Consider the following 18,069-nt stretch of genomic DNA (forward strand, 5'->3'; position numbering starts at 1 on the left):
AAAGAGGGTAACATACTTTAATACATGCTTGGCTTCATGTTTGCATGACCATGGTGAAGTGCATGTTTCTTCTGAGAAGGCTGAAAGATTTTAATGTCAGACAGGACATGTTGACAGCAGTATACCGATCATCCTCACAATCAACGTTGCATCTTGATACAACTTCCTCACAAAGAAAAGTAAGAACAACTCAAGAATATCAAACAAGCAACCAAAATCAACTGCACCATTCCTCTCACTCCTCCACTCCACCATTCCTCTCAGTGTCTGTGTCAGATCTGAACAAAACATCGTTATTCTGACAATGTGGCAATAGAGATGTTTTAATATTCCCTCAGCTATGTGTATAAGGATGTGGAAAGTCATAAGAAAGTATACAGTCCTGCACAGTGTTGTTCATCTCAGGACTAGAGAAGAGATGACACTCAAAATGGAGGAAGGAACAGGGTGTGACCCTTATCCACCATCTTCTCCATCTGTATCGTGTGTGGGTGTGTCTGCATGTTGTGCAGACAGGTACTTTCCAAACCTTTGCTGCGTTATGTTGTTTTATGGTTGCATTTTACAGCTTGATGCTGTTCAACTAAACCATATCAATATCATACAGATTGTTCTCTTCTTTATTTTGGTTCACTGCAAGTTTTATTTGATATAATTTGAGACTACTAGTTTTGTTTCTTACCTAACCCACACAACACCACAATGGTTTGAACAGATAGGCCTACATCATGATTGATCTTTTCAAGAGTGTGGTCAATTATACCTCAGGTTTTGTGTCATAGACCAACTGTGTTTTTTAAGACACTGCCTTCCTATTCATACTAGTTCAACCATGAAGTCACTAATGTGCATTTCACTATTTCTAGATTAGTGACAAACATTCAAACACAACATTCATACCTGTCACTGCACTTCAATTACATTATCAATGTTAAACTTTCTTATGTTTTTAGAACATAGTGGCAAACATGACAGTATTTGTTGTGAACAGCCTGTAATGGGCACACACTCTTTGTAAGTCAGTCAGAAAAAGCTATCCTCTGGTCCTTAGACACAGAGGTACCAGAACACCCTGGCTTCAGCACAACATGCAAATACCAATTCTGTAAAGTAAAGCCATAGGTAGGATTTAGGATCTGCCAGACAGGTAGAGAGTTTAAGCCAATACTATGAGTCCCAGAGGATTATTACAGGGATGGGTTAACCAAAGCTATATGTTACCCCTGCCATAAACTGTTTGGCGGAGCACCACAGGTTTAATTAGATGAGGGCAGGATAGTTGGACTACTGTTGTAATGAGCCAAAACGGATTTAATAAAATTAATTAATTTCTTCCCTCTCTCCCATCCTTGCTCTCTTTCATACAAAGTTCTATCCCATCTAAAAAAAAATTCTGACAATTCTATCTAACATAAAATTACAGTTTTCCTGAAGCTTCTGGACACAGTTTTCAGACTTTCAAACAGCAACATAAACAGACGATAAAAATAATGTTCCCAGACAGATTGTTAACTAATGTAATTACAGCTCTTCTTTCAGTTTCGAAAGCAAACCTCTGTTGCTATGTCCACCTTGGATTTTACTGACGCTCAGCCGCTAGCTTTATTCCCATTGGCTCAAACATCCCACAATGCGAATATTAACTGGTGAGAGCGCTCGGGTCTCCTCATTTAAGTCCTGCAACTCTGCAGTTGAGGGTAGTGTTGGTCTGACAACTGTTTTAAATTAGCATCAAAGAGGCAACATCAATCTCCAACATGAAGTGGATTGTCCTTCTCCTACTGGAAATTTGTGGAGCGTACGCTGGTTAGTAAATATTATGTATATGTATTAACAAAGGTTATATTGTAGTATCATATTTTCTATCTATTTACGTTCATTAGGTGTCAGTAATATAGTACAAGTCAGGTAGTTACATCGAATAAGCGCTTCCTCGAGATGTTTGTAAGTTTTGTATTTTCTGTCGACCTGTCGACCTATACTATATCTACTTCTGATACTAGAAATGTTTTGAGAACGTAGAAAGTAGTTCGTACGCCCAATAAATGAATTTATTTTCATTGGTTATGATTTTATCATACAAGACGAATTTAGAATCATATTGATGCCCGATGTGTGATCGTCTTTTAAAAACTTTGTAACATGATTCACCCAGTTCTACCTAGTAACTAGTTACACCTGCGTAAGAGCAGACGCGCCTATCCAATCAGACGGAAGGGACTTATTTGGTTGGCCAACAGAAATGTTAATTTATATTATTTGATCTCAATGATAGTTTGTGCATTTTCAAAGTTATTTCTAAAACAAATTACAATTACAAGACTAAATGCCTTAAGAATAGAACAATAATAGGCTATACAAACTGATCCAATCTATCAACGTAGATATTGCCTAGGCCTATAATGGATGAGGATGGTACAGATAAGATAAAGATGAAGGTTAACCAATTGCTGGAAAGCTGTCTGACAATTAGATGGCAAATGCTGTTTTTCATAGTATGCCAGTGGTACCTCAGGATCCACATTTGTCCTTGGTCATTAAGTCACGACCCCTTCCGAAACCTTATAATTTATCTCAAAAAACAATTTTTGCAGTAATCCACAATGTCTGTATGTACTGTTCAAAACATGAAACAAACTAAAAAAAACTGCAACAAGGTATTCTTCAAAAAATGGAAGAATGGACATGACTAGGCATATGCTATTTTAACAAGTTTGTTTGAAAAAGATATGTCAATGAGTTTAATTAACTGTGTCACTGGTTAGTGTGTGTTTTGTTCTTTGCTGTGATCATCCTGAAGATGGCGCTTCAGTTCTGATTAACACTTCGACATTTTTTATATACTAGTTCACATACTGTATACATACAGAGATAATACTTTGACATTCATACTCTGGCTGATGGAAGGAACATAGAAGATAGTCTATGTTTGTAGTATCCTCACTGTATGCCACTGTATGCCATTTTCACTCATTTAGTGGCATGCTTCTATTGTAGCCTAGGTTGCCCGGCGGAAATCCATTACTAGTAATGTCAGGCAGCCTACTCTACAGTAATGAGCGAAGCTAGTTCAGGCATGGCACGTCATATCACCCATCGGCGTGTTTTCAGCCCATAGGCTTAGCTCGATAGGCGGCGCTATAAAGTCGCACACATGCACGCACACGCGTCCTCGATTACCTTTGTGTTCTGCGCTGCTGCCACCCACCACCATCCCCTTCTCCCCCGTGTTGTCTGTCTGTGCTCCCCGTGGGGGATTTAACTTGTTGCTCCCTGCCTCATGTCATGCATGCTGCAGTGAAGGCAGGGAGTGCTTCCCCATGTACATCCATTCCACCAATGTTAAACCTAATTTTCATGTATATGAATAAATGGTGAAATCAATAACGTGAGTGTCTTGACTGAACTGAGTGCAGTGGCTATCCAGCCGTTGATCACACAGAGCATCCTTTCATCTTTTTTTGCCATTGCATTGTTTTCAATCCCACTGAATTTTTGACGTTAATCTAGTACATTATGACTGCTAGTAAGTGGGTTAGACTTGCTGTTCTCCTGTATTTGTTTTCCAAAGCAGTGAGGGTGGCAGTAGGCCTACAAAACGACAGACAATTTCAAATATTTTGATATTAGTTGTAAAGAAACTGCCCCAACTGCAGCGGCCGCAAGCACACCTCCGAATTTCCCCAGAAATTGTACCCTCTCTAGTTTCATTTGTTTAAAATTAATATTTCGCAAATGTATTTGTCTTTCAGGAACACACAAACTGCAATATTTCTACACTGCAACATCTGGTACTCCAAACTTTCCAGAATTTGTTACAGTAGGTGTCGTGAATGACCAGCAGATTGACTACTACGACAGCAACATCAAGAGGGCAGTCCAGAAAGCCCAGTGGATCAGTGGGGCAGTTGATGCTGACTATTGGAACAGAAACACTCAGATCTATGCTGGTAATGAACCCAGTTTCAAAGCAAGCCTTGGCATTTTAAAATCCCGCTTCAATCAAACTGAAGGTGAGTTTAAGCAAGATTTAAGAAGAACTGGGCCCTGTTACCATTAGTAAAACATAGACTATGTAGGTTTGTATAATTCCAAAGTCATTGTATAAATGTTTCATTTATTTAAGTAGATTTTCTATAAACGTACATTTTGAATTTAGGATAAAAAAGTCAAATAGGCATCACGCCAGAAAGTCCGTGGTGAACCATCGTTTTCCTATTAGGTCACTGTTACAGAAATTTCTGACAACACAGGTAAAGCCTGGCAGGTTGCCTGCCCCAGACCAGGCTAGTTTCACAGCATAAGCTGCCATGTTAACTGAGCTTGAACTAAGTTGAACTGACTTTATGGAACTGAATTAACTGGAAATTAGTATGACTGACATAAGCATGGGTTACTTGGTTCACTCGCTTTATGAAACAGGCCTCTCAGGGGCAGAAAGGCAGGACTGAGGCTGGGTCAGGGGGAGTAGGGGCAGGGAGTCAGGACTAGGATTGGGGTAGGGGGAGTAGGGGCAGGGAGGCAGGACCGAGGCTGGGGCAGGGGGAGTAGGGGCAGGGAGTCAGGACTAGGATTGGGGCAGGGGGAGTAGGGGCAGGGAGGCAGGACCGAGGCTGGGGCAGGGGGAGAAGGGGGAGGGAGTCAGGAGTGAGGCTGGGGCAGGGGGAGTAGGGGCAGGGCGGTAGGACTGAGGCTGGGGCAGGGGGAATAAGGGCAGGGAGACAGGACTGAGGCTTGGGCAGGGTGAGTAGGGGCAGGGAGGCAGGACTGAGGCTGGGGCAGGGAGGCAGAACTGAGGCTGGGCCAGGCGGAGTAGGGCCAGGGAGGCAGGACTGAGACTGGGGCAGAGGTAGGGAGGCAGGACTGAGGCTGGGGCAGGGAGGCAGAACTGAGGCTGGGCCAGGCGGAGTAGGGCCAGGACGGCAGGACTGAGACTGGGGCAGGGGTAGGGAGGCAGGACTGAGGCTGGGGCAGGGGGAGTAGGGGCAGGACTGGGGCAGGGGGAGTAGGGGCAGGGAGGCAGGAGTGATGCTGGGGCAGGGGGAGTATGGGCAGGGAAGCAGGAGTGAGGCTGGGGCAAGGGCAGGACTGAGGCTGGGGCAGGGGGTGTGGAGGCAGGAGTGAGGCTGGGGCAACAGGAGTAGGGGCAGGGAGGAAGGAGTGAGGCTGGGGCATGGGGTATAGGGGCAGGGTGGCAGGACTGAGGCTGGGGCAGGGGGAGTAGGGGCAAGGAGTCAGGAGTGAGGCTGGGGCAGGAAGGCAGGACTGAGGCTGAGGTAGGGGGGCAGGATGGAGGCTGTGGCAGGACTGAGGCTGGGGCAGGGAGGCAGGGGGAGCAGAACTGAGGGTGGGGCAGGGGGAGTAGAGGTAGGGGGAGCAGAACTGAGGGTGGGGCAGGGGCGGGGATGGCAGGACTGAGGCTGGGGCAGGGAGGCAGGACTGAGGCTGGGCCAGGCGGAGTAGGGCCATGGAGGCAGGACTGAAGCTGGGGCAGGGTCAGAAGGGGCAGGGGGAGCAGGTGTGGAGTGGGGTCCCAGCAGGCAGCAGAGCGGGGCTCCAGGTAGGGGAGCAGGGCTGAGACAGGGGACTGGAGACGGGGACCAGAGTCAGAGCAGAGGGAACTGGAGCAGAGAGAGAAGCAGCATCAGGCCAGGGACAAGCAGGCACAGCAGGAGGACTAGATCAACACAGGAGCTGACGTCCTGAAGCACAGCCTGACTGAGCAGAGGCTAGGAGCTGCAGTCTGGGAGAGGCTAGGAGCTGCAGTCTGGGAGAGGCTAGGAGCTGCAGTCTGGGAGAGGCCAGGAGCTGCAGCCTGGGAGAGGCTAGGAGCTGCAGTCTGGGAGAGGCTAGGAGCTGCAGTCTGGGAGAGGCTAGGAGCTGCAGTCTGGGAGAGGCTAGGAGCTGCAGTCTGGGAGAGGCTAGGAGCTGCAGTCTGGGAGAGGCTAGGAGCTGCAGTCTGGGAGAGGCTAGGAGCTGCAGTCTGGGAGAGGCTAGGAGCTGCAGTCTGGGAGAGGCTAGGAGCTGCAGTCTGGGAGAGGCTAGGAGCTGCAGTCTGGGAGAGGCTAGGAGCTGCAGTCTGGGAGAGGCTAGGAGCTGCAGTCTGGGAGAGGCTAGGAGCTGCAGTCTGGGAGAGGCTAGGAGCTGCAGTCTGGGAGAGGCTAGGAGCTGCAGTCTGGGAGAGGCTAGGAGCTGCAGTCTGGGAGAGGCTAGGAGCTGCAGTCTGGGAGAGGCTAGGAGCTGCAGTCTGGGAGAGGCTAGGAGCTGCAGTCTGGGAGAGGCTAGGAGCTGCAGTCTGGGAGAGGCAGGGCTGAGGGTTTCTAGAGGTCTGGATGTAGAACACAGAGCAGCTGGTGGGATGTGCTCTGCCTCAGCACACTGTCTCCTCTCTCTCTGTCACACACACACACACAGGGAGGGGGAGAGAGAGAGAGCTGGGGGAGGGGCAGCAGGTTAGGGAGACCCAGGAGGAGAGGAAGAGGGCGTGGCAGGAGCTGATGTAACAGTGTATGACTCACCCAGAGCCCAGGCCCACTGGCTGGGGGTAACACTGTGGTCCGTCTGACTGACTTCAACAGGAAGGAGCGTCTCTTTGGTGTCTTCCTCCAGTCGCTGTGGTCCATAGTTTAGGGTTTCAGGACACTTCTTCTAAACGTGTGACGTCGACGATGACATCAGTCGTCACTGGTATCAAACTCCTGCAGGGTCTTTGTAAGACGCGTCGTGGTGCGCCCCTGCATGTCAGCTGATGGGCAGGAACAGCTGTTCCTCAGCCAGCTGGCGTCAGCTCTGCAGGACCATGAGAGCCGCCCTGCAGTCGTCTGGTGACAGCGACAGAGGAACATGTCACCGTCCTCACCTGAGATGTGACTGAGGTGATGGAAGTAAGAAACCATCCCAGCAGAGGGAGGGAGAGAGCAGAGAGACGCTCCTCTGTGTTACAGTCTACAGGGAGAGACCCATACTGAACCCCTGGTATCTCCCTGGAGGTCTGGTCACACACACCCCTACCTCCCACACACCGTCTCTCTCTCTCTCACACACACACACACACACGTTACAGGAACACCACTGCACTGAACACAGTGGCTACCTCCAACCCGGTGCTGTAGATGTCACCACGGCAACATCAGCCCGTGTAGATACACCCTCTCTCTCTCTCCATGTCTCCATGGTAACGCTGCCAGTCCGTCAGTCAGTCTGAGTGGTGAAGGAGTGACATCAGTAGAAGAGAGGGACGACACACACACACACACACACTGTGCAGGCTGTAGGTCGTGTTGACTCCCTGTAGCGGTGACAGAGAGTGTGTGTGCTGGGGTGTCAGCTTCAGGACTGGCTGCTTGAACCTCTGCTGGATGATGATGACATCATGATGTGTGACCTCATCCTGAGTGAGCACCTCTGTGGTCCTGTGTGGTAGAGTGTCCTCCCTGACATGAGGTGGGACCAGCTGAGGTAGAGCACACACTCGAAAACAGGACTCCATGTCTCTCTGGATACAGTCACACTGGGTCTGCCCCCCCATGATAGACCAGTGTGTCCAGGGGGGTTACTGCCCATCATGCTGCCTCTCTCTACAGGAACAGGAGATAGGGTCCTGTCCTATGGAACATTCTGGTCTCTCAACAAGACTGTCTTACTCAGTGTGTATGTCAGTTATGTCTGTGTATCTGTACAGAACCACAGGTTTGAAATGCATTTGTGTGTGCTTCTGTATCATATATAATGTAGCTGTGTTCATTTTGATGTAAAGTACGTAGCATTTGTGTGTGTTCCTATTGTACAGTATTCTTACCATGGAATACTGTACAATACGTGTTTGTATTTATACTGTACAGAATGTTGTGTGTTTGTACCATATCTTATTTGACTCAGCAGGCAGACAGTACTGATGTTGGTTCTCTCTCTCTCTCTCTCTCTCTCTCTCTCTCTCTCTCTCTCTCTCTCTCTCTCTCTCTCTCTCTCTCTCTCTCTCTCTCTCTCTCTCTCAGGTGTACACTCATGGCAGAGGATGTTAGGTTGTGAGTGGGATGAGGAGACTGGAGCTACAGATGGGTATGATCAGTTTGGTTATGATGGAGAGGACTATGTATCTCTGGATCTGAAGAATATGAGATGGATCGCTGCAGCACAGAAGGCGGTCATCACCAAACACAAGTGGGACCAGGACAGAGCTTGGCTTGAGGCCCATAAGAACTACCTCACCCATATCTGTATTGACTGGCTGAAGAAGTATGTGGACTATGGGAAGAGCACTCTGAAGAGGACAGGTAGAGTCACATGACCCCATCAATGACATATAACAATGTACACACATTCTATTCATAAGATGAAGACAGTAGTAAACCATAATGTTTTCTGGAATGTGTACTTAAGTGAACATGTAAAAATGTGTGATGTTTGTTTGTGTGTTTTTCTTGTATATAATTTCTCTCTCCTGATCTCTCTCTCTTCCTCCAGTCCCCCCCTCCGTGTCTCTGCTCCAGAAGAGCCCCTCCTCTCCAGTCACCTGCCACGCTACAGGCTTCTACCCCAGAAGTAACATGGTGTTCTGGAGGAGAGATGGAGACCAGGTGTACGAGGATGTGGAGCATGGAGAGGTTCTCCACAACGAGGATGGAACCTTCCAGAACAGTGTTCACCTGACAGTGAAGCCTGAGGACCTGGACAGCAGGAGGTATGAGTGTGTGGTTCAGCTCTCGGGGGTTCAGGAGGACTTTGTCACCAAACTGGAGCGCTCTGTGGTGAAGACCAACCATGGAAACACTGGAAGGACCAATCCAGGTGAGACCAGCAGGGCTGAGAAGACAAATACAAATATACATTTGTTACTGTACTTCCTCACATGAGGATAGAATGATGGAGGGATGACTAGGAGGATTTATTTAGTGTTGTATCTCTATGTTCTGTTAAATCTAATATACACTACCGGTTTCTTATTCCTATACGCTACTGGTCCTTATTCATACTTATAAACACTTTCTTACATACAGTACATATTTTACCCTGAACCTTGTTGTTACCATGCCATGTATAAGAAGTGTGCTACCTTGAGGGTTCTTCTACTGGTGACAACACACAGAGTTCTAGAATGTTCTTAATGTTAAGGCTCTCTCTTTCTCAGAGTGACCATCTGATCTCTTCCTAATGACTCCATAGAATGTGACATCACCAGCATGTGAGGCTCCAAGCTGCAGTCTGAATGTTCTGTGTTGGTTGTTACAGGTGCAGAAGGTTCTGGTTCCTCTGGTCTCATAATTGGAGCTGTGGTTGGTGTTCTTCTGCTGGTCGCCATCGTCTGTGGAGTCGTCATCTGGAAGAAGAAGAAGGATGCTGAGAAAGTGTGTGTGTGTGTGTGTGTGTGTGTGTGTGTGTGTGTGTGTGTGTGTGTGTGTGTGTGTGTGTGTGTGTGTGTGTGTGTGTGTGTGTGTGTAAGGATCTCTCTAGTGCTCATAGTGGGTATAATCTATGATCTATCATAATTATTTTAGTGATATTAATAATGCTGTGTCATCTCTGTTTCAGGCTTTGTTCCAGCTAACGGTGAGTATTAAACTGAAGTATCCAGACAGTGTTCTATGTTCACAGTATATCTATTTTCACATAGATACATAGATATGTGCATCACATTATCAATCCGTCTTAAACTTGAAAAATAAAATTTCTGGTAGTTCAACATTGTGTGTGTGTGTATCCATGATGTGTGACTACCTCCATGTTAGTTGTGTGTCCCTGGTCAGCTCAGTTGAACTGCTCTGGTTGTTTCTCCATGCAGCTTCTGATGATGGATCTGACTCCTCCAATAACACGGCACCAAAAGCATGAGGCCTTTCTGTTTAACCAATCACAGGTGAGTGTCTCAGGAAGTTTGTGTTTATCACAGTAACATGTTAAACTGGTATTTTAGAGACCTGATTCAACAGATCCCTCACGAAGAGTCTTGGTTTTACAACGTAAAGGTTAATGTTTACTGTACTGTGGTTTTAATGTGTCCCAACAGGAGAGAGGCAGAGACAAGTGGAGGATGGAGAGAAACAAAACTCACCAATCATGAAGTGCAGAAAGGACGTACTGTTTAGAACACTGAGTTTGTTCACAGAGATAAAAACATTCCATGAATAGTCAGAGACTATAGAGAGGTTTATAACTGGGTTGAGATCAGATACTGTATGTTTGATCATGCTGACAGCCTGGAGACAGAGAGGGCTCAGTGCTTCTGATGTTCAGATCAACAGCAGACTTCTCCTCTCTTTAACACCAGTCTGCAGGAAGGCTCTGTTAGTGTATAACTGATTACTGTATTACACTAAAGGAACAACCTTAACCCAGCTTTATAACATCAAAACGAGGGGAGACGCTCCCCATTAGTCTCCTAATCATGTTAGAAGTCAGCTACACTCTTCTATAACTAACTGGAGAGATTATCTTAGTGACCAGCATAGAGGTGTCAGTGAGTCCTCCAGACCAGCTGCCACTGCTTGTACTGTCATGTTGTTGCTGCTGGAGGCCTGGACAGTGGTTTCCTCCTGTTTCATTATCCATCTCTGATAGGGGCTCCATAGATAACAGTCTATAACACCCCCCCCCCCCCCCCCCCATATGTTGATTTAGTTCAAATATGACATTGTTTTGTGCAGCAGTGCTCTGCTATGTCCTTGTATAGCCGTTAAGCCTTCAGGATGGTGTACAAACTACTTTCACTCTTAGACAGCTTCATAACATTAACGTGGGGAGAGGGTTTGTTTTGATCCAAGTGTCGGATATGTTTCTTCTGGTAGACAAATCCCTTATAGTGTTTTTTAGCGTGAAATCTCTTGATCTCTTATGTTTAGGGCAAGATGAGAGATATTTATCTCTTGTGTGATACATTTTCTATTTCAGAAGCTTCAGTGAAGATGCTTCTTTTGTCACAATTGTGATCTTTGGGCTTGGTTTATGTATATGTGGTTTAAATGGAAATAAAAGGGGTTCACATGTGTTCTTTGTGTGTCCTGCTTGGAGAGCTTCAGTCAGTAAGCTAGTCAGTGATCAGAACTACATTCACTGTAGTTGTGTGAGACTGGTTATGGATGTGATCACTATCATCTAAGTATAATAAATATGTAGATATGCAACTACAGGGTATGTATGGATTGAGGGTTTGCATGTGAAACACCAATGCACTGTAGATGTAACTTTTATTTGCTGTTTATGGCCTGTAGGCTGTCGTAGAATAATATTCTATGTTTTCCACCAATTCTCAAAGTTTGAAACAGCACTGGAACTCAGCAAAGTTTGAAGCAAAGTGTTTATTAGAATTCAGAATGACAGAGACTCCAACAAACGTGAGCAAGATCCCGGGATCAGACTGGAATTTCTCTCCGGACATTTCTCTCATATATTTTCCCAATTATTTTATGATGTTCTGCAATTGGTACAATACTTGTTGGTCACCGAATGCATTATGCATTCTTACCCTGCTGGTTTCCTTGTCCTAGGAGATTCAGATCAGGTGCTTTTTGCATAGAAAACTCCCATTTTCAGGCCTGCTCTGGCCTTGAAGGCCAGCTGCTAGGTTCTGGGCATAGGGCCATAAATGAGCCACATGATATCTGGGCCTTGTAGTTTTTTATGGAAGAAGCATATACACAGAGTCTTCTCTCACACTCAGCCACTAATCCAGATCTTTACATTTTGGGCTTAATATCTTCTACGTTTTAGTGGCAATAATAATCAGTCAACAGCTTTGCATCTGGTTTTAAGGAATATAGAATATGCTAAAAAGGTGATTAAGAGTTTAAATCATATAAATCCATAATCATTACCCATCTTCATAATTACAACAGTATGATGTTTTTTTCCACAACAAGGCCCCATTGAGTGAACAACTTATAATGAATGTTTTTTTGGGCTATATCTGTTCTGCAACAATGGAAGTACATTTTGCATTGAATGTTACATTCCAACAGGCAGGTGTCCCAGCATTTGTTCATTACAAACTTTGTATTGGAACATGATACTAGTTACTAATGCTTCTCTTAAGCATTATTTGGACAGGATTGTACTGCAGGAAGTAGTATATTGCTAATATCCATCTGCATAATGGCAAGAAAAAGGTGAAAAAGAAAGACAGACAGACCATAATAACCCTTCATGGTTGTTGTATGCAAGGAAGTCTGATGATCTGGGGCTCTTTTGCTAGATCCAGACACTGGAGGGAGTGGCACACTAAACCAAAACAGCTCCCACAGCATATTGCAGCACCATGTAATACTCTTCTGTATTCTGGTATACTCCTAGTTGATCAGGGGTTCACCCTACACCAAGATAATGATTTAAACATACCTCCAGGCTATGTCAGAACTACCCTAGAAGAAACATGACGGTAGGGTTCAAGTCACGGACTGGCCAGTGCAGTCTCCAGACTTAAATTCCATTGAGTTGGTTTTGGAGGAAAAAGGGTCAAAGCAAAGCAACCTACAAGTGCAACACATGTTCCCCTCTAGGGGGCGATGTGACTCCATCACTCACTGTGGGAGCTTCACTACACCTGCTGTTGTTGACCATGCAGGCAGGCAGGGGCTTTCCACCACAGAGAAGGGAGGAACTCAACCATGCAGGGCAGCAGGCCTACAGAACATCAAGGTCTGGGTTCCAGACAGAGTGAAACTGCTACTATAAATGACACCCTGTTTTGTGTGGGAGTGGGGCTCCATAACCGACATACAGTAAATGAACTTCAGTGTACCCACTTTGTTACTTATGTGAAGCCTACTGAACACATCCACACTTGTGGTTATGGGAGGTGGTGACAAGTGTTAGGGGACATTTACATGCATTCATGTAGCAGACACTTTTATCCAACGAAAAGCACAAACAATATAGTAAGTATAGCACATAGTCTAGATCTAGAACAGTTCTGACTGTATTACAGTGGTTAGTGCCAATAAACAGTATTTCAACAGGACACAATGCAACAACAACATCATCATATCTGAAATACATCATGAAAGGTCAAGTCCACACCTCGGATCTAACCCAGTGAGGGGCAGGGGAGGGTGTTATTCATCGGACCCCGGGTGAACCAGTTCACTGAGGTCTGTGGCACTGGCAGGCAGGCTCTCCCTAAACACACAGGCACAACGTTCCACAGATTCGACACAGTTCTGGAAGTTCTACACAGTTCTACAGTCCAGGGCTGTTGTGTCACCAGAAATGACCTCAGATGTACCCCAGACATGGCTGTGTGACCTCTGAGATCTTAGGGGACATGCACCATGCTGAGAGGCTGGCTGGATAATGAAGCAGGACCTGGGTGACAAAGGTATAATGTACCTAGTGACAGGGGTGACATAGATCTCTCTATCTCTCTCTCTCTTTTCATCTCCTCATCAGCTTGCAGTTGTCGACATCTGTAAGGCAGATTTTCTGTGTACATGTATAGCTTGAGCCTTTGTAAGGTCAAGAGGTCATGCAGTGAGGCCCCCTCTGAGCAGAATATAGCACGCAGTCCAGACAGTGGGGAGACAGTAAGGAAAATCATGTACAAATAGGGCTTATGTGATTAACGACCACTTCACCTGCTGAACGTTCTAGTGTGTCAATACACTGACCACTGAAGACCTGTTAAGGAAGCAATTCTGTGCATTCTATATCTGTACTGTCCAACTCATGTATTTAAGCATGGCTGAGAGACAGTTTTCACTCATGCCATCAGTTTGTCTTGAACTGATTGTTTGATCCGGGCAGCTCGACTAATAAACAAAAGTCAACTCCTTTCCTTTTTCGTGACTCCTTCCGGCCTGCCTTCTCCAGAATATCCATCCTATCAACATCGGTTTGCCAGCCACTCATCGCCAGATTGTTGTCAAACGCTACACGATATCCACAACTCCTGTCAACTGCCTGTCTTCCCCCCTGCCATCCCCCCTGACCAATCTGCCCACACAGCCGACCTTCCCTGCCTGCCTTGCACCATCTCCTTGCCCTGCCCTCATTCTCCTACCCCCCCAACCCTTCATTAAAACAGCCCTTACTCCATTCCCTTTTCCTGTGCTGTGTCGTGTGTTTAGATCCAACTGTCTATTCCTGACAAAAGTGTGTTTGAGTTTGTTTGTGTACATGCATGAGAGAAAGAAAAAAAGAAGATAAGAAAGAAAGAAAAAAAGAGATGGAATGAATGAATGAATGTCCTTTTAGGAGCTACAGTCACAGATGTTGGTGCTCCCTCAACATTTGCGTGTGTATCTCTGACAGTGTGTGTATTTGTGTGTGTGTTTGTGTGTGTGTGTGTGTCTGTGCCTTCCTTAGTCATCATTCTGGATCCCAGACATGCACACATCAAGCCATCAATTATGCTTAACAAATCATTCTACGCTAACTTTCTGCCTCCTAGGGATAGACAGTGGAGGCTGTTTGCAGAAGGTAATGGAATTAAAGAGTCTAGATTCAAGAGCTGACAGACTTGTAGACCATCATGTTGTAGTGTACTGACCAGACAAGCAAAAGAAAAACAATTAAACACAGAGACAAACAGACATCTCAGATGGAATCTGCTCTTGATGGCTGTCATCTCTGGACTGGACCACTACTCACTGGTAGTTGTGAGAGAGAAAATGACTCAGTCTAATCAATACATTATTATAAGTCAATCTCCGCAATCAGTCCAATCAATCAAACTCAATAAATGTCCACTGATTTAAATCGCTTTAAAGTAAAAGCACTTTAAAGTGATGTACAGTACTCAAAACATTAAGGGAACCCGTAATCCTCACAGACACTATGAACAGTATCAACACCAAGTCAATTCAACTTTAGGGATATCAATCTACCCTGTTAGGAATCCTAAGAGATTGTGAATCAGGGTTTTGGTGCAAATGAAATAGAAAGAATCATCAGGTCCTTCAGTGGTGCCCTGTTCTCTTCACAGATGAGAGCAGCTTCACACTGAGCACGTGACAGACGTGACACAGTCTGGAGACGCCCAGGTGAACGTTGTGCTGCCTGCAACATCATCCAGCATGACTGCTTTGGCGGTGGGTCAGTGATGGTCAGGGGAGACATAACCTTGGAGGGTCTCACAGACCTCCACATGCTAGCCCACGGTACCCTGACTGCTGTTAGGTACCAGGATGATCCTCAGACCTTACACTGGTGCAGTGGGCCCTGGGTTCCTCCTGGTGCAGGACAATAACCCTCCTCATGTGTCCAGAGCGTGAAGGCAGTTCCTGGATGACGAAGGTATTGATGACATTGACTGACCCTCATGGGGTCATGTTCCCCAGACCTGAATCTAACTGAGCACTTCTGGGACGTTATGTATGGGTGCATCTGATGCCACTAAGCAGCACCACAGACTGTCCAGGAGGTCACTGATGCCCTGATCCAGGTCTGGGAGGAGATCCCCCCAGGACACCATCCAGGAGAGATATTGAAGAAGACATGGAGAGATGAGAATCCGAACGTTGGTATGACAACAGAAAAGCTCTCAGTTTAGGAAGCAGAACGGAAAGATGTCAAAGTTGATCAACACTTTTTGACATTTAGATGATGATTTAAAACATTTAGCTAATTTTAATCGGTTTTGTATTTTTAGTAAAATAAGAGTTTGTGTTCTGCTGGAATTCAAGCTTTTTCTTAGAGCTTCATGAAGAGTTAACAAATGATGTTCCTCCCCCACTCCATTCTGGTGTCTCTCAACCTCTCACACACTGTGGCAACCCATGGACCAATGGTACCTTCAGCACCAGGGACAGCGCCCCCACCCAGCACCCAAGCTCTCCAAGTTCAACACCCCTCAAGTTCCCCACTCGTCATAATTGGGGCACAGCACAGCTGCACCTCATTCCCTCATCAGTCACTGCCTACAAAAGCAGAGCCACAGCAGCTCAGAGGGAGAGAACACTACCTGAGGGCAGAGGAGTGAGAGCTGGTGTGCAGCACCACACAATGTAAACATGCACTCACCTGTTCTTTCTATGTCCACAGTGCAGGAATAGGCAGAGACATCCCAGAGAAGCTTCCAGAGGCAGAAGAACCTCCAACGACCACAATCCTACTAAAGACCGCTGACCTTTGAGTTTTCCTTTTGGTTTTTCACTGTTCATTAAATGCCCAGCCGTGCAAACCTGACTTCCTGTGTCCGACTCCTCTTATCTGGCTGTGCTACACATACAGGTCTCAGTGCGATTACCTCACATGGAGGAGCACGAGGGCACCTGAGACCGCTACCCAGCCCAGAAGGATCGGAGTGAGCTCAGGCCAGAAGAGGAAGATGGACAGCTCCCTAGCACGCCTGCTTCAAGCCCACACCCAGCCAGACCAGGACCTGGGGCCCATGCAGGACCTCCTCTCTCAACTGGTGACACAAATCACCCCATCAACCCTGAGGGCCTCCCCGGTGACTGTCCTCGCCACGCTGACGCTGGAAGACGATATCACCTACCTGGAGAAGCAGAAGCAGCAGAACTACATTGATCACTTTCTCCAGACGCTGGAGAACTTCCAGGTAACAGAGGAAATGATGGTCGAGCAGAGTCCAGGAAGACACAGCGGGCTTTGGTTTGTCCAGCCCACCAACGGCATCACCACCTTCACCACCCAGGCAACACCTGCTCAGCCCCGAGGCCGTCTGGAGGCCGTGTCTGGAGGTGCTACACCTGCAGGGAGCGGGGTCTTCCTGGCTCAGTGCTAATTGGCCAGGATTGTTCCGTCTCTCACCGGTTCTGGCCAGGGGAGTCCACTGTCCAAGGACAGCAGCCAAGGGGAGACCAAGACGCCTGTGCTGCCCCCTCCCCCAGGGCCTCCTCTTCCTCCTTTCCCTCCTCGGAGGTAGAAGAAGCTCTGTCATGTCTGCAGAGTGCACGACCCACAGAGGAGACGCTCACAGCATCGGAGAGACCTCAGGTTGACCCAGCCACTACCAGAGATGGTACCCTGCTGACTGAATCTTCTCTCTCTCAGTGTGGTTGTCACAACACACTGTCCAAGACACACACACACATATCAAGACAGTGGTCGTTTTCATGTACATTTCACTATAAGCTGCACTAATGTCTTGTTTTCCAGAGGTATTCACCTCTCTGTCTCTCTCTTTCTGTCTCATCCTCCATAGCCTTTAGTGAACCATCTGTTGAAGAAGGGTAGCATGTAGAAGATGTCATGTTCACACTAAGGATACCTCTTAGCGACTATCTTACTCCTCTTCCCCTCTCCTTGCTCCCTTCATCCTCCTCCTCTTCTTCCTCCACCTCATTCCTCTACTCCTCATCTTCCTCCACATTTTGCTCCTCTTCTTCCTCCACCTCATTCCTCTCCTCCTCCCCTTGGCTCCTCTCTTCTTCCTCCTCCTCTTCCCTCCATCGGTTTCTCTTCCCTCCTTTTTCTGCATGCGTTCCTCCTCATTCTCCCCCTTGTTCCTGTTCTCCTCCTCTTCATCTGTCTTGGTCGAGAAGATACATTGTCAGACGTGGTTCTAGGTTCTCTTGTAACAGAACCAAGTGGACTGATGCTGCTCACACACCCACACACACACAAAGACGCTCACATACACACATACTCAAAGTATCCCACTCACACACATCAGCCCAACAAATAACCCCAATAATAAACAGAGCGGAGCAGGAGAGGAGCGAGGCATGAGCAGGGGGTCCAACCTCGACCGCTCCACTGGACCAGAACACAACCACTCCCCTAGCCCAGTGGGCAGAGCCTGCCGGGCAGAGCCCAGCGCTTCCACACCTGGGAGTACGACCCCAGAGGGCCGCTCCACAGCCAAGTCATCCAGGTAGATCAGCTCACCAAGAGTGGGCTGACTACTGGAGAAGGCCCCACTGTGCTTGACCGTATTGTGATGGACCGCTGCATTAGTGGTCCATCACCACATCAACCTGCTGACCCACGAACCGCCGTCAGCCCCACACCTGCCAGTCCTGGTCGATGGACGAGACACTCACGCTGTCGTCACCTCCAGCAGGGTCGTCACCCTGACCTGGCTGGATCTGACCCAGAGACCACGGGGCCCGGCCATCGATGCAGCATGTGTCCATGAGGATACCAATCTGGGGAGGGCATAATAAACCTGTTTAG

The 18,069-nt window shown here is 47.1% G+C and overlaps 1 protein-coding gene across 1 annotated transcript; it reads left to right on the plus strand.

Moving 5' to 3' along the window:
• Nucleotides 1-1,742: 1,742 nt before the first annotated feature.
• LOC134040654 (BOLA class I histocompatibility antigen, alpha chain BL3-7-like) lies at nt 1,743-10,981 on the plus strand. Its single transcript, XM_062486669.1, has 8 exons — nt 1,743-1,806; nt 3,753-4,013; nt 7,995-8,273; nt 8,464-8,787; nt 9,229-9,343; nt 9,527-9,546; nt 9,779-9,853; nt 10,004-10,981. The coding sequence occupies exons 1-7, from the start codon at nt 1,758-1,760 to the stop codon at nt 9,826-9,828; spliced, it is 1,098 nt and encodes a 365-aa protein (XP_062342653.1). The 5' UTR covers nt 1,743-1,757; the 3' UTR covers nt 9,829-9,853; nt 10,004-10,981.
• The last annotated feature ends 7,088 nt before the right edge of the window (nt 10,982-18,069 follow it).

Source organism: Osmerus eperlanus, chromosome 20, assembly GCF_963692335.1.
Source record: "Osmerus eperlanus chromosome 20, fOsmEpe2.1, whole genome shotgun sequence".
Lineage (NCBI taxonomy): Eukaryota > Metazoa > Chordata > Actinopteri > Osmeriformes > Osmeridae > Osmerus > Osmerus eperlanus.

What these genes read in the sequence shown, in the direction of transcription:
- LOC134040654 (XM_062486669.1), top strand. Translation starts at nt 1,758, where the DNA reads ATGAAGTGGATTGTCCTTCTCCTACTGGAAATTTGTGGAGCGTACGCT. An exon ending in CCGCTTCAATCAAACTGAAG is followed by an intron (nt 4,014 to 7,994) that starts GTGAGTTTAAGC and finishes TCTCTCTCTCAG; the next exon opens with GTGTACACTCATGGCAGAGG. An exon ending in CACTGGAAGGACCAATCCAG is followed by an intron (nt 8,788 to 9,228) that starts GTGAGACCAGCA and finishes TGGTTGTTACAG; the next exon opens with GTGCAGAAGGTTCTGGTTCC.